Source organism: Cynocephalus volans, chromosome 7 (genome assembly GCF_027409185.1).
Source record: "Cynocephalus volans isolate mCynVol1 chromosome 7, mCynVol1.pri, whole genome shotgun sequence".
NCBI lineage: Eukaryota > Metazoa > Chordata > Mammalia > Dermoptera > Cynocephalidae > Cynocephalus > Cynocephalus volans.
This window is the reverse complement of record NC_084466.1, coordinates 83,943,718-83,960,946: the sequence shown is the minus strand read 5'-3', so window position 1 is coordinate 83,960,946 and position 17,229 is coordinate 83,943,718. Positions and strand designations below refer to the sequence as shown.

General features: G+C 42.9%; 1 protein-coding gene across 1 annotated transcript in view; it reads right to left on the bottom strand.

The window, feature by feature from the left end:
- ATP8A2 (ATPase phospholipid transporting 8A2) overlaps positions 1 to 12,170 on the bottom strand; it is a 584,662-nt gene extending 572,492 nt beyond the window's left edge. The window contains exon 1 of the mRNA XM_063101556.1: positions 12,138 to 12,170. Within this exon, the coding sequence (XP_062957626.1) occupies positions 12,138 to 12,170 (33 nt within the window). The remainder of the gene's footprint in view (positions 1 to 12,137) is intronic.
- Positions 12,171 to 17,229: the final 5,059 nt, after the last annotated feature.

Below are 17,229 nucleotides of genomic sequence, written 5' to 3'. Positions count from 1 at the left end.
TCCCTTCCACTATGTGATGATGCAGCAACAAGGGCCCATCCTATAAGCAGATGCTGGGACCTCACCAGACGTTTAATCTGATCAAGTCCAGTGCCTTGTTCTTGGACTTCCCAGCCTCCAGAACTGTGAGAAATAAATTTCTACTATTTATAAATTCTCCAGTCCAAGGTGCTTTGTTATAGCAGCCCAAACAGACTGAAACATGAGGTAAACCCGCTCTGCCCTCATGACCTAGTCACCTCCTAAAGGCCCCACCTCTCATTACTGTTGCATTGGTAATTAAGTTTCAACACGAATTTTGGATGGACACAAACATTCAAACTATAGCTACTGTATTTCCATAAGGATCTTTTTTTTTTTTTTAAGTTGGTGCCCAGCCTGCCTCAGCTACTCCCTACTGAACAGGCAAAGAAAGAAGGCTGAACCAATAACTCATATGCTTGTTTTGATGCTAACCCAGGATCCAGTGCCAGAGCAAATCAGCACAGAAGAAAACAGCTATTTTTAATGACCGTTAAATCAATCCCAGCCTTCCATCCACTCAGAAAGAAACCTGCACCCTAACACACGAGGGCCATGGCCATGAAGCCTGTTTGTGGCTGACACCTGCTCTCACAGACACATCGGCTCTTCACCCCCCCAAACCAACAGCACTTATGTCTTCACTTACAATCTACCCTAAATTGTGTTCACTGCTAAAGAAAAAAACAGCTTGAATCCGGAGAAGAGAAATGAAAAATGGTTATTTGGGGAGAAAAAAGCTTTTAGCTGCCACTTAAAGGAAACAAGAGTCTCCCTACTACACCCTGATCAAGTATTTATTAGTAATATTGCTGCTAGCCCTTTTTTCAGATTCAACTTATAACTTGATAGATGTGAGCATTGGCTATAGTATACAAGGTTGAAAATATTTGAGAAATGCCACTTCTTTTTAATACTTTCAGTAAAAAGAATAATAACTACTTTCATCTGTGTAATAGTCAACAATCTTAAAGGGATTTTGCATACTTTTTTTTTTTACTTTTGTCTTGCTTTTTGGTTTGTTTCTTTTTTTCTTTTTTCTTTTCTTTTTTTTTTTTTTTTTGACTTTTGTTTTCTTTTGTAAAGTAAAACATCACCAAAACTACTGGATGAATTTTCCCGCTGTGACACCATTGTTGACGCCTGCCTGAGCCCAACCCCTTCAGATCACCACTCTCCTCTAATGACCTCACCTCCCCTGGACTGGTCCCACCTCACTCCCAGCCTGCCGATTGCTAGAGCAGGCAGACATCATGTCTAATCACACTGTGGAAAACAAGACCAGCCCACCTGCAGCCTGGAAAGTAGACCCAGAAAACCGAAACCGTCCATCAGAATCTTTGCAACCTGTTTTCGAGATGCACTTATGAGGTTATACTGATCATTCACTTAATTACTCGACAACAACCAAAACATTAAAAACAGTGTTTAGGGAATAACTATCAAAAGCCAGGCCATTTGCAGATTATCTATTTCCACTGAATAATCCTGATTTTATAAAAGTATTCCTGTTTTATAGGTTAGTAGACTATATATGTGTCTTTTGAGAAGTTTCATAGTTTTCCCAAGATCTCATGACCATCAGATCACGATCATGTCTGGGATTTCAACCTTGGTCTGCCAGATGCGGAGCCTGCACTCTTCCCAGTTAACCCCACTGCCTTGTGTTACGCTGTCAATAAATGTGTGTTAGTCAAGGCACACATCACATGAAGTGAATCTCAGATTCTTCATTCAAGATGATGAAAGCAAATATAAGTGTCAAAAAATATGTAAATAATTCTAAGGTTAAAAAAATTGTCTATGAACTAAAAAGTGGTACAGATGAGAGCCAGGATGGCTCAGAGGAAGAAAAGCTCACCAACCCGGATCAGCCGGAAGCCCTGGAGGAAGGGACAGGGGCCTGGATGGACACGTACTGGCGTGCAAAGGAAAGGCACAGGACGTGTGGAAGAACCAGGATTTTCTCCTGACTGGAGTGACAGGCACTTGCTGGGGTGTGCTCACTGTCAGTCACCGGCTTCCCCGTCATCTGCGAGGTCAGCCCGGGACTGCTTCTGCTGGCCAGGGTGTGGGCTCAGCACTAACTGGATGGGCCCCGGGAAGTCCCGGCTGCCTTTGCCCACCCACCTCCACACAATGGAACTTGATAGTTCTGTTTTTTAATCCATGCACTTATATCTCATACATTATGATAGATTGTTGCCTGCTGGCATTTTTCAATCCATTTTCTGAACCACAAATACTTGAAGAGGAGACTGTAAGTGTGGCATGCGGTGGTTTTCCACTCCAGACAGTCGGCTCAAGGGGCCCATAACAGTTAACACTCCTCCTGCGCCACGTCCTCAACAGCAAAAACCTCCACATCCCTACAAGTGAGTTCTTTTCCTTCCCAAAGATCAAAACTAATCGAAGGTGCTTCAATTCAAACTACTTTTTTGTTCTTCTTGAACTCACAACATTCAAGGCGCTGAAATAGAAGACCAGGTGAACTTCTTGCCCTCGAGGACCCGCATGGAACGTGAGATAGTGTATGACAAGCTTCTGTTCACTGACGACTTTCCTGCTGTTTCCTTCACTAGACTCCTAAAAACGTTTTGGGGGCAGGGATTATAATGTTTAATCTGTTTAACTGATCATATTCAGTGCCTGGCACATTAGAGACCTTCAGCAAATGTTGCTAAATGATGAATAAATAAAATAAATAGACGATGGAAGAATGGGTGGATAAATAATGGATGGATGGACAGAGGGACAGACAGGTGAAGAACAGACAGATGAACAGGAACTCAGGTCAGGGAGAAATTACTGCTGATTGGAGTAAAAAGGAGGAGATAAGACATGAGCTGGATTTATCCATAATAAAAATGCAGATAAGGGCTCATATCCAGCAGTCTTCCTCTCTGGTTTACTGGTTCTGCCCAGAGTCAGGATATATCCCAGTGACTCATTCTACCCTCCTTATGCCATTTTACCTCCAATTGCCCTGACCACCACTACTACCACCACCTCCATCTAAATCTACTTACCCTTTGAAACCTAACTCAAACACACAGGTCAGTGGATAAACATCCATGCAATAGAATACCACTCGGCAATACAAAGGAATGACTTTTGACACATGCTGCAACACAGATGAATCCTAAAAGCAGTGTGGGAAGTGGAAGAGCCAGACACAGAAGACTGCACACTGTACGATGCCACCTGCATGACATTCTGGAAAAGGCAAAGCTAAAGGGACAGAAATCAGATCAGTGGCTGTCAGGGGCTGGGAGGAGGGAAGGGACTTGACTACAAAGGGGCATGGGAGAACTTAGGGGTGATGGAACTATTCCATACCATGATTGTACACAGCTGTATATGTTTGTCAAAATCATCAAGCCACACTACACACCTAGAAAGGGCAAATTTCACTGTATGTAAATTACAACTTAATAACGCTGATTTTTAAAAAAGCAAAATGGAAACTTAGTCCTTCTCTTAAAAGCTTACCATGACCACTCTGCTTCAAGTGTTCATTTATCCTCTGCATAACTCCTTTAGCAGTTAATCATGCCTTGTGGACACCTCTTCTATTATTGTCTTAGGCTATCACTAATTTTTTTCATTTCCTTTTCACATGTCCAGGTCTTGTCTCCCAAAAGAGACAGTAAATCCCTTGGAAGCAGGAACTACGTAGTATTATGCATCCTTAATCCACAACTATGTATCCGGGTTACTGCTTGACACATTAGACATGAGAGATATTTAATAAATAATTGTCGATTTGAGTAAGAACCCACCAAGTGAAGATATTTTGGGTATTTCTTCAATCCAAAGTTGAATATGATGAACAGGCTCACAAATGCATTTTTCCATTAATCACCAAACACAACTTTTCTCGAAGCCTCTCAGGTTGTCCAAGTCAATCATTCATATATTCCACCCTCAGTTCTCTCTCTAGTAAGAAAAAAGGCTAAAGATTTCCAAGTGCAGCTAGACCAGCTAACACCTCCCGCAGAAAGTGCTGAGACTATGTGCTGACAATCCTTGTCTCAGCCTGTTGTCTTATTTCCTTGGCTGATGATTACTGACCTCGTTAAGCCCAGAAATTTAATATTTTAGGATGGAGAACACGACAAATAATGATCAGACTGAACAAAATTATGATCTTGTTTTAACACTCCAAAATCCAACAATTTCTACTTAATTCTCCTTACATCTAAAATGCAGGGATTTCTATGTCTAAACATCTGTTTTCAATTTCTGAAAATAAAACGATGGTTTCTTCCAGCCCTTTATTCCCCCAAATTTTCTTAAGTGCCATGATCTTAACGAAGTTACTGTTTGTCTTATAGCATCCTTTTAAAAGGCAATTTCATCTTTATTAGTGTCTGATTGGGAGCAGGCAGTTTGTCCTATGCTCATTTAATCTCCCAGTAGCTGCAGCAGGGTAGTTCTTCCATATCAGAGCTTTGCCTAAGGCCCCTTACGTGGTTTCCTATTGGATTTCTCTTAGCCTCCTTGGTGAATCTCTTTTCCTTCAAACGGGCAGAGCCATTTCCTTTAAGTGATCTTCCGCACGCACAGGGGCAATTACACCAAGTCTCCCTTCTCCCAACTGCCCGCTGCAGATGCCCTCTCCTTCAGAACCTGCAACTGAGAGCAGCCCTCCTGACAGCTGGGGCCACACGGCAATGTCCTTGACTTGTCCTCCAGCAGCCAGGTTTCCAACTTCCCACCGGGACGGGACCCTTCGGACGGGACCCTTCGTCCCTTCCTCACTTCCTCTCTTAGTCCTGACACTGAATAAGAAAGACAACACAACGATAACATCTCTGCCAAAACAACCTTAACTACAAAAATATCTGCAAACATTAGCAATTAAGGTATAGAAAAACGTTTACAGATTAAAGAAAGAAAACGCCTATCTTAAACTTTTCAGTTGAAACACCTCTCAAAAACCTAAAATTGCAAAACTATCATTAGAGTTTTAGGAAGCTACAGCTCTAAATAATGCTTCCCCTATTTGTCTAGAGGTGCCCTGTGGTGAGTGGTGAAGGGGTTTGCTGTTTAAACATGTTTCAGAGGCTGGCGAGGTGTCGGAGGCAGCACAGCTGTGCATGTCCCAGCGGTGGCTGGTGGCTGCCCACCCTCACTGGACACGAGCTGTGCTCGGTGGACACTTCCTGCACCTGCCTGCACCCTCTCGGTGGAGAGAACAGAGACGTGCCAACCATAGCCTGGGATGTTAGCAGGACTCAGTCCCCCTCACGGTGACCTACAAAAGCAGAGGCAAGTGTCTGGAGACGAATGTGTACAAACAGATGTGGGGAAAAAAAGTTTAAGGAGTGGGAAAAAAACATGTCCATTTAGACCCTGCCCACTCAGACCCATTTGTGTTACTTTTATTCCTGCTAAAACATGCGGTTTGAGGCTCATGGCTGCTCCCACAGCCCTGGACATTCTTGATTGCTTTCCAGGCAGAACCACCTCAGCAATGTCTTCTCAGGTTATTTAGTGCCTTAGTCCCAAGTTCAAAACGAGCCTGTTCTCCTTATTTCCAATGCTAAAGGAGTGGGAAAATTATCCTCATCACAGGCCAGAGAGACAGTGATTGAATCCTGCATTTCCAGAGTCAGCTGAGAAGGCAGAAGGTGTGTTCTGTGTGGAAATCAAGGCAGAAAGAGAAAATGACACCATTAAATTGCTTCAGAAACTGGAGTTAATGTGGTGGTCACAGCTTTTATCCTTCATGAGGAGAGGAAATGACAATTGGGATTCCTATTAATGTCCACACCACCACACGGCTTAGCATAGTTTTGCTGAAGCGCAGGTTTGAACGGGCGCCAACTCATCCTGCCTCCGTATCCCTCCCAGGGACCAGGGTGGGGGCGGGGAGGTTGGTTAACAGGACTCTGCATAATCAATGAGTTCCTCTAATTTTATCAAAGCACCATGATCACATAGAAAACTGGTTTTGTTTCTTGGGAAGAGGTGGACTCTCCAATGCACTCTCTGATATGAGCAGACCTTTGTAATGCTCTTTAAATTCAGCCCCTGTGGTGATTATTAGATTTTCTGAAGACGTTGTATCCATGCAGAGTTCAAATTACACAGAGAGGTGTTAACAATCTAGTTACAGACAAAAACCTCCTGAGGGAGGTTCGGGTCTCTGTATCCCTAGTATATTACTCTGAAAATAATTACAATATCATATTAATGGTCATTGTTTTAATTATTAATTTTGAGTGCTTGATATACATTCTCTTGTTTAAGTCTCTCAATAATTCAGTGTGGGTGGTATTACTACCTACATTTTGTCGATGAGGAAAGTGAGGCTGAGTTAGGTAACGTTAAATAAAATTTATAGGAGGCCATTGGTTTGGACTGAGCTCCTGCACCAGACCCAACAGACCACACCACAATGGAGTCGCTCGTGCTAAATTTCCATGTCACCAAACTGAAACTAAGTTGTTTATCTGATCTTCCAAGAAATCAGGAGAATGAGAGATAACAGCCAAATTCCCAAACAAGCCAGTTTCAGTCAGCATGATGAAGAAGTTCCCTCTGCTTTAATCTTTACAAAAAAGAAACCTAAAGTAACCTGATGTTAACCAATCAGTTATTTTTCTAGTGTTGTTTCCTCGCTCCTGCCTTACAAGGAAAGCAACTTTGAAATGACCAATCTGCTTTTTGTACTGTTTCTTTTCTTCAGCCCTTCTCTGTCTATAAAACCAACGTCCTCTGCTCAGCTCATCAGAATACTCATTCTATTTTGTAGAAAGAAGTGTTGCCCAATTCTAGAATTGCAAATAAAGCCAATTAAGATTCCTAAGCTAAATTTGTTGTGATTTTGTCCTTTGACTGTAACTTCCCCAAGGATCCCCAGCTGGTAAGTGTCAGGGTCAAAACTCAAAAGTAGGGTCGGCCCCGTGGCTCACTTGGGAGAGTGTGGCACTGGTAGCGCCGAGGCGGCGGGTTTGGATCCTATATAGGGATGGCCGGTGCGCTCACTGGCTGAGTGTAGTGCGGACGACACCGTGCCGAGGGTGGTGATCCCCTTACCGGTCTTAAAAAAAAAAAAAAACTCAAAAGTAGGTTTGATTCAGGTTTGACTAGAATCATCTGGGCTCTGTCCTTGGCTAAAGAAAGGTCTGGATGCAGCCTAAAGGGCTGCACAAATCAAATGAAAACAGCATAGCTAGGTTGGCTTCCCCTCCTCAACCAGCACGCATGCATTTCAGCAAGCGGGGTTAACATGGTAGCTAACAACACCAGATAAGAGCTAAACCACTAAAACACTGGCCCTTAGGAAAACTCCTTTGGAGAGGGCTTCCCCTCTGTTCATGGGACACAGAGCTGTTTACGTGGCAGGAACTTGGAGCAATCATGCTCAGCAGACCAGCCATCAGGGTGGCCCAGCTGGTGGCATGTCCTACCACTCACTGAAGACAGTGTGCCAGCATGCACAAGGCACTGAACACCACGAAGAGGTACACGAACACCACAAAGAGGAGGAAGCAAAACCAAAGTCACTGTCAGATAACAAAGTGATCAGAAAAGGACTCCAGGTGAGGGTAACTCATGTCCTCCAGGACTGAGTATCAATACATGACGCAACCCTAGACTGTTATGAAAAAAGAATCAATTAGAGATCTTTCAAATACAAATATAATTGTTGAAATAAAAACTCAATAGACACTAAAAACTGGAGAGAGAAACAAACCAAGGCTGAAGAGAGAATTCCTGAACTAGAAGACAAAGCCACGCAATTCTTCCGAAATGGGGCATAAGGAGATGAAGGGGATAAAAGGGGAATTAAGAGAGCTGGGGAGACGGGCAGAGTGCGAGCGCCCAGCCCTAGAGCTACACCGAGGACGGGAGCTCAGGGGAGGCCACACTTGAAGATGGGACATGACAGAGAATGACACAATTCTCAGACTGAAAGGTCTTTCCAGTGCTGAGCAGATAACTAATGGGAAAAAAAAAATACTTAGACCGTCATGTTGAAATTTCAGAACATGAAGGATGACTATATCATTAAAAACTAATCAAAACAAAAAACAGCTTAGCTGCAGAGGAGCAAGAATCAGATTGACATGGTGCTCATCAGCAAACCTGGGTCCAGGAAGATAATGAAGCAGTATCTTTAAAGTGCTGAAAGAAAGGAATTTTGAATCAAGAATTCCATACTCAGCAAAAACATTGCTTAATTGTGACGACGACACAAAACCATTTTTAGGAACACAAAGAATCAGACAGTTTTCCACTCACAGATGCTCACTGAAAGATCCTGGGAATCTACTTCTACAAGAGGAATGAAACACAAGTGAAAGAAAGTGAGCTGAGATGCCGGGTACTGTTCAAGCTTTATTAAAGGAAGAAAATCTGCCAGGCTGTGCTCAAAGTGGTAGGAGCCTAGGGCTGCCCTGAAAATGGGGGACAGCAGCAGGTGTGGGGGTGGCAGAGCTTATATAGTGCACCAAGGGCTGGCTGATACCATCAAGGAGGGGCATTGGGCTAATGTGGATCGGGGTGAAGAGCTGCATCCTTGTGGAAGCAAAAGGGGCTTCTGTTTAAGTCAGGAGGCTTCTCGTCAAGGGAAGCGGGGAGGGGCCTGGTGCTGGAGTGGAAGAGAGGCTGGCGGCTATTTTGTGCTCCTTGTGCACACAGTGGCACCGGTCACGTCCAAAATCCATCAACAAGGTGTGCTGGAGTGGGCAGGACTGAAGCCATGTGGGGACCTAAAACCGCATGGGCTGTAGGAAAAAAGAAAAAGGTCACTTCTTTTCTTAGCATGCATTTTTCTGAGCTCCCTCTTTTCCCTGGTTATTTGATATTTTGAACCTGGGTTGCAGGGCAAGATCACATTATTTACGTATAGTAAAGCTGTTTTCCAGTCTGCCTGGAATTGCAGACCTGCCACAAGGCATGCATTATCTAGACATTGAGAAACCAAGGAATACATTGATAAAGCTGTGCTGATTCCACCCCAAAGCAAAGCAAAATCAGGCAGGACCCCAATATAACGTCAAAGATGAGAACAGAAGCCAGAAGGAGCCTGGACGAGAATTTGCACCTGGTCCCTTTCACATTCCCCTCCCTCCTTTTCGTTTCTTCTTTAAAAACCCCTCAGTACATCTGAGTCTTTGTGATGGTTTTGGTCTGGCCAGTCTCCTTCAGGTTTACCAGAGAGGCGGGTTAGCCCAACATCTCTCCTCAGGTCACTGGTGTTCCTGGATAAAGCTGACTTCCTGTTCCACCAGTCTTTGACTTTTGAGTCATTTGTTTTTGTCTGGGGCAGGCAGCTGGATTTGGGTTCGGTAACAGCAGCACTGGTGAGCAAAGAAATTCGAAAGTATTAACTGGAAAAAGTTAATTACTCTCTGGAACCAACTTAAGTGATTTTGACAAGAAAGGAAGTGGGAAAGAATGAAGGGCAAGGAGTAAAACTGTGCCAAGCCTTTTGTCTTCTTTGCAGGACTTTTTGTTTGAGGGGTGGTCACTGGGGAGAAAAAAAAGGATATATATACTAATTAACATTAGCTATTGTTAGGGGAAAAAATAGGTAAATATGTGTATTCATAATTTAAGAGTACCCTCTACAAGAATAAGTTGACATGTGTAAGTTTTAAAAAACTACAGAAAAATATTATCAAAGAAAACTTGAAACACCAAAAGCATAATCCATGAAAGAAAACATTGATAAGTTAGATTTTGCTAAAATTAAAGACTTCTGCTCTGCAAAAGATGTTGTTAACAGAATAAGAAAGCAAGCCACAGACTGGGAGGAAATATTGGTGAAACACATCTCTGATAAAGGACTTGTACCCAAAATATATAAAGAGCTCTTAACACTCAACAGTAAGAAAGCAAACAATTCAATTTCAAAATGAGCAAAAGATCTGAGTTAATGCTTCACCAGAGAAGATATACATATGGCAATAAAGCATGAAAAGATCATCATATGTCATTATGGATTACATATTAAAACAACAATGAGATACCACTACACACCTATTGAATGGCTAAAATCCCAAACACTGACAACACCAAATGCTGTGAGGACGTGGAGCAATAGGAGCTCTCGCTCACTGCTGGTGGGAATGCAAAATGGTACAGCCACTGTGGAAGACAGGCTGGCAGTTTCTTACAAAGCTAAACATACTCTTACCATATGATCCAGAGATCACACCCCTTGGCATTTACCCAGAGGAGTCAAAAACTTATGCATATGCAAAACCTGCATGTGAGTGTTTATAGCAGCCTTATTCATAATTTCCAAAACCTGCAAGTAATCATGATGTCCTTCAGTAGGAAAATCGATAAATAAACTGTGGTACATCCAGACAATGGAATATTATTCAGGGATAAAAAGAAATGAGCCATCAAGCCCTGAAAAGACTTGGAGGAAACAAATTCATATTACAAAGAAGCCAGTCTGAACAGGCTACATACTGTATGATTCCAACTATATGATGTTCTGGAAAAAGCAAAATTATAGAGACAGTAACAAAGAACAGTGGTTTCCAGGGTAAACCCCCACCCCCCTGGAAGGAAGGAATAGGTGGGACACAGAGGATCTTTAGGGGGGTGAAAATACTCTGTATGATACTGTAATGGGGTATACATTTGTCAGAGTGTGGCACTACAGCACTGAATTCACACTGTTAACAAAGACATCACCACATCCAAGTGGTCGTGTCCACCGCCTCAGCATAATACTGCCAGCATCACCCTCGTGTATCTTGTCAACCTGTCACCCTGCATAAAAGAGCCTGGATGATGGACTAAGAACTGTGGAACAGCTCTCCTACCCTGAGTATCCCCGTCATGCTCTATACTCATGCTCATAAAGCAAGATCTCCACTGAAAACTATCATAGATTACACACAACATGGCTCTTCTTTATATGGATTGCAGATTGTGAGTGAAATAAAAATAACCATACAGCACTGCTGTAAGATGTCAGACTACTAATAACCACACAGGTTTCATCTTGGCTACCATCGCTGTATTTATCATCACAGCCCATAATTTCATCAATGTAGTTTAAAATAAATTCCTAAAAACACGAAGTTCTGAATAGTTAAAAAAGCCTAGCATCACCCCCTGGTAATAAAACCTACCTTTGTCTTCTCTACATGACTCAGCTGCTAACAGCCTGGTAATGTTTGAACACCATCCACTCAGATTTTTGTTTCTTTTGCATTTACTGTCTCCATTTTTCTGACATACTCATGTGAGAAAGTAATACATTATGGGGAAAATATGCACTAAGAGGGAAACATTTTTAAATGTGACTGGTCTCTGTGAAGAGAACTGCTGCTGAGATGGCCACTGGTCGTACAGGAGGTTGCTGGATGAGCTGCTAAGACTTACTCCTGCTCTCCCTGGATTATGCAACATGCAGTCCAAAGTTCACTTAATCATAAAGTGTGAGTGCACAATATTTAAAGATCCTCTCTATGAATATTGACTGGTGATATCATACAATAGTCAGACTCAAGTAACTAGATTTTATTAGAGATTAGGTTCAAAGAAATGTAATAGAATTTCACAGTAGCATGACCCAGTTAATTTTCAAAATTAATTTAAGGTGGATATCTTCATTGTGCCCAAGGGAGCTATTCACCTAAGTTAAGAGGAAAACAGCCCTAAAAAGAATACTGGAGGGATCTAAAGACACAGGCCCTAGTTTCTTTCACTCTGGAACTATTCTTGGAACACTGGGCAGGTTCCTGGAACTTAACCTTTCATGGCATTGGTGTCTGCACCTAGAAATGGAGTTGTTGACTGTCAGATAATTTTATTTCTGAAAGTCTACAATTTCATGAGCAATCAATCAAAAATGTTGAACTAGATGATTTATAGTAATGTTCTGTAATAGAAATATCCTGCAAGCCACATATACAATTCTAAACTTCCTAGTAGCCACACTAAAGAAAGCAAAAAGAAATATAGAATATAATTTTAATAGTACATTGTATTTAACCTGACATATGCAAAATATTATTTCAATATGTCATAAGCATAAAACACTATTGATGAACTATTTCACATTCCTTTTTTCATCTAAATCTTGGAAATCTAGTGTGCATTTTATGACTACAGCCCAACTCAATTCTGATTACCTTCTCAAGCCACACGCAGGTAGTGGCCGCCATATTGGATGGCACAGATCTATAAAGTCACCTTCACCTTTGATATTCTCTGACTCTGTAAAGCATTGCATGCTCTGTACAAAGAATCTTGGGCTCTTTGAAGGACAAATATTGGACAAGCAAAGTACAAACAACTGTTCTACTTGCTCCTGATGAGAAAAAGCTTCTCCCTTATCTCTCGCTTTCCTGATTTCCATCTCCACAACGTGTTGATTCCAACCCAGCTATTTCCCATAATTGCTCTCTCTCTGCCCTGATGCTAGTTCTCACCTGGAGTATTGTAACAGGCCCCAACGGGGCACTTCACTTACAGTCTTCACTCATCCCTCATGTTTACATCCAGCCCAATGTACCCTGACCTGAAAACCCTACTCGGTTGCCTGCCCACACTGCTGTCTTCCCTTCCATATAATTTGCCCAAACCCTAATATCAGAAAACCAGACTATGCAAGATTTGAATAATGCTTTTCCAAGCATCAGGAAGGGGACCCATGAAAATGAACTTAGAGTGGACCAGGAAGTCTATTTCTAATACTCTCTCCAGCACAAATGAACAGCAGGGTAATTTGGGAAATGGCAGAGGGGGACAGGGGACGCAGCAGAAACGGCTCACTGTCTGCATGCTCAGCAACACCTCTCAGCCGAGACTCAGCCCTGAGCCAGTCTCCTGAGATTCCAGAAGAGGTAAGATTGCTTAGTTTGTTTGCTACACAAACAGTGACTACCACTTTGGGGGATTTAAAGACAAAAATTCTGTAGTGTTAAAACCAGTTATGTTTTCTCAATGCATTAGAATAAAGAAAACAAAAAGAAAATGGAGGAGTCTTAAATAAGGATAATCATCATGTGGCTATAAATAGCTGGTAAGAGGCCTGACCCCGAGGAGCACTAACTGAACCCATCATCAGGCAGCCCATGCCTCCTCCTGTGAATGTGAATGAACTGCTCCACGATACCAAGTGTCACAACCGTGAAAAGAGCATCTGTCTTTGAACTTAGCATCTGGGATGAGATTCCAAATGTCACAATAGAGAAGTGCTTACTCCATGGAGTAGTTTGCTTACCCTAGTTTCCATATAATCAGTCTCGGTAATGTGCTTAAAATATCTGCAGTAATCCTGGGATCCCCCGTGCTGTGTACAGCTAACACAGGAGCTCAGAGATAGAGACGGGAAAAAGGGCACCCAATGCCTCTCTCACATGCGTGAAGGGTACATTTGTACATTTGCTGATGATTGGGCATAAGATTACGCAAGAGTGGTAAACTCACTCCCAAATGCAAAAACTCTGAACCTAAATTAGTAAGAGTTAGCTCACTTTATAGAGTGAAATATGATGACGTACAGATTATGATTCCTACAGAGAGGCAGGGAGGGAGACAAGAGATGAAAAGTTGGAGCAAGAGACGTGTGCACATAATCAACACGTGAAGGATGACTGAAGACTAAGTGAAGTGCATTGCTGGGGCCTGTTACAATACTCCTGCTGAGAACCAGGGCAGCATCAGGGAGGAGAGAGTGATTACAGGAAATAGCTGGGTTGGAATGGACAAGGTGTGGAGACAGAAACCAGGGAGGTGGGAGATGCATCGTCAGAGCAAGAGACATATGTGCATAAACAATACATACTCAGGTATTCATGATAACATGCGGACACGGTGTGTCTCCACAACCGCGGCCAGTGGCTGGACAGCATCACTCGTGCACTCCCGTGGACACCTCGGTGCAGCAGACCCAGGTAGTCACGCAGGTGTGGCTGTTTCCCACTTCAGTGCTGCTCTGTCCCCACAAAGGCTCTCTCCTGGCCTGGAGATGGTCCTGTTTCTGTGTTTGCCCTTGACTATAGTGGGGAGACACTCCCAGGGCTGGAAGTGACATAACTTTTATTTTTAGCCTTTCTTAATGGTTGCTAACATTTGCTCCAAGCACTTTCACCGGCTTAAATGGATGTAAATAACCCTGTGTCTCCAGTGTGGTATTGACCAGAGGTTATATTTAGTAAATGTAAAGACCCAAGGAGGAAGGATGCAGCATCTCTAGACATGCTTTATACGCATCCTCTCATAAATGTTTGAGAACTTTTTAGAGAATAATTTTAATTTAATCCATTTGTCTAGCTGGCACCTCTGTCAGTTGAGGGTTTAAGATAAAGCATCCATTGTAAAAGTGAAATCAATTATTAAACATCTGAAGCCATCGACTGAGATGCTTATTAAACACCTGTAGGGTAAAAGATGGCCATACAGGCAGGACTGCTTTCAGCAGAAGGTGACAACCTTCAGAGACACCAGAGGATGAGCTCTCTCTAGAATCAGACAGCCCGGCAAGTGTTTACTTCCATAATCCTATACAGCTGGACGATGACCCTAAAAGGACACTGAAATTCCCCTAGAATGACTCCAAGTGGTTATCTCCCAGATAGGGCTCCATCATTAGATGCAGAGGGGAAAATAATGACAAATGAAGTTCTTGCTGATTCTATGACGTGGCATAAATACGTAGGCGGAGGAGTTAGCCTTAGATGATGATGGGAAAGAGCGGACGGATTATCTCCATAAGCCTGATGATGCATCGAACTAGTCACCACGCACTTCTCTGTACATCACTCACAAACCATGACAACCCTGAATGCAAACTCTTTTTGTTCACCCTCGTGCATAACAGAAGTAAAGGAACTTTTTAGATGTAACATACATAGCGAACGACAGCATTAAAATTTGAATCCAATCCTTTCTAACCCTCAACACTGGTGTTTTAATCCCTACATATACGGCCTCTAAGAAAATTCTGAACAGAATCTAGACCATTAGACCAAGTCCAAAAATTACCCATGACAGAGCTCAGTCAAATCTCTATTTATTGAGTATCCACAGGATAGTAGAGAAAATACAAACAGGAGAAATTAGACCCAGGTTTTTATTTCCTATCAAGGAAGAGAAAACAATATAGAGTGAATGAACTTGTTCTGTTTAACTTAGATCTGATATTGAACTAGGCAGGCTGGAGCTGGTAGAAAACATACTGGGCTTGGGAATTAGCCAGTCCTGCTGGATATTAACCAGCAAACAAAGAATTTCTCGGAATTGCTTTTTTTTTTTTTTTAAATCCGTGAAATGAAGGGATTAAACTGTCTCAGATATCTTGCAGCTCTTACGTTTTAACATTAGAGCTCCTCATTTTTCAGCTGCCCTAATTCTCTTCCTTGAAACTTGGGGCAGGTTGTTAAACGGGAAAAAAAGGTCCATGTAGGAACCCATTTTAAAAACAAAAACAAAAAATACCTTTGATGACCAGGAGAGGGCAGGAGAAACAATGGGGTAGGGGAGGGATTTAGGGGAGGACTCCAGGTTCAGTTCTTGGAAGATCTGCAGTCCTCCAGGTTCTGTATATATGGTCTGTGCACTTACTGCTTGTCTGCTCTTTACTGCTAATCTTTTATTTAGCCAAATCCAGAAATTCGATAAGATAGGGAGGAAGCTTCTGTCCTAGATAGCACCGATGCCGTAGTCCATAGAAAACATGTCCCCCTTCCTTTCAGTCCCCACTACTCATTCCCACTTGCCCGCACACCCGTGCACACACACCCTACTTGACTGCCCTCTTATCTGTGTGCATCCGTGTGAGTGTTAACTCGAGGTGGGTAAGAGTGGAGAGCACTGACTGCATGTGCTGTAATCAACCCCTGGACCATAGGCTCCGTGAGAGCACACCTGCTCTGCTCACTGCTCCATCTCCAGCACCTAGGAAAGTGCCTGCACACAGTAGGCACTCAATATGTATTTGTGAAATCAATGACTTTGTTTCCACTCTGTCTCCCGTATTAGACTTCCTAGTCTTGCTCCACCTTGAGCAGACTGTAAGCCCCACAGTAAGCTCCCTCTTACTAGTCTTTGGTAAAACGTCTGAAATACAATGGCCCGAAACTTTCAGGAAAGGCAGAACTGACAAAAGTACAGTTGAATATTCAGATTAAGACAGGAGTCAAAGATGTCTCAGGCAAGAGATAATAGTCCCAGCTTATTTTACTAAATAGTATGTAGCTCAGCACATATTCTTGAAGCAGACTGTGATCTGTGATCCTTACACCACTAATTTGTGAAAAATGAGAAGCAGCAGACTTAACTGAAAATCACACAGCTTTGTTTAATATTTTTTATGGGAATTACAATTGTCAGGCCCTTTCCTCTAGTTTCCACGAGTCACCCTGGGGAGCCCCCACCATCCAGGTCTGCCCTCTTCCCTACATTTTATGTAAACACTCTGAATAGACCTTATCTCACAAAATAGACCTTGCACTTTGTCTCTGGGACGTGCAGCCTATCATCAGCAATTCCCCACACCTTCCACCTCTCCAATATTCCTGAACCTTCTTGCCTTAATTGCTCTAAACTGATGACCCAGCTCCTGGATCCTTGTCCCTCCCCACCCCCTTACTTTGACATTCATGCCATCAGACTGTATGGCTGTAAGCTCAGTCTTTAAACCACCTCCCCTGAACTCATATCCTCCTCCAGCTACCACACGATTTACTTCTCTTCCTCCCTTTTCTGCCAAATTTATCCCAATTCTGGACTTGCTGTTTCTGATTCCTGTCTTCTTAGCCTCTCTTGCACTCCCTCTGTCAGACATCCTTCCCCACAGTGACACAGTGACGTGGCGAAAGCTCATGTCAAGGTCACTGATGACCTCCACATTGCTAAAACAAACATTTCTCCTGCCTCATCTTTCCTGAGCTCTCAGCAGCATTCAGCACAAGGAAGCCCTCCCCTTTCCTGAACGTCTGCCTCACGGAGCTTCCCAGAACCCCTCTCCAGGTTTCCCACGACTTCACTGGCTATCCTCTCAGGCCCTTTCTGTTGCCCCTAATCTCCAGACCTCGAAATGTTGGAGTGCCCAGGACTCTATCCCACGACCCCTCTTTTCTTGGCCACATCTATACACAATGACCGCCAAGACCAGCTATATAAATTTTAGGGCCTGGGGCAAAAATGAAAATGTGAGCCAATTGTTCAAACTTTATTAAGACTTCCAAGACAGCAACAGCAGAACATAAAGCAAGCGTG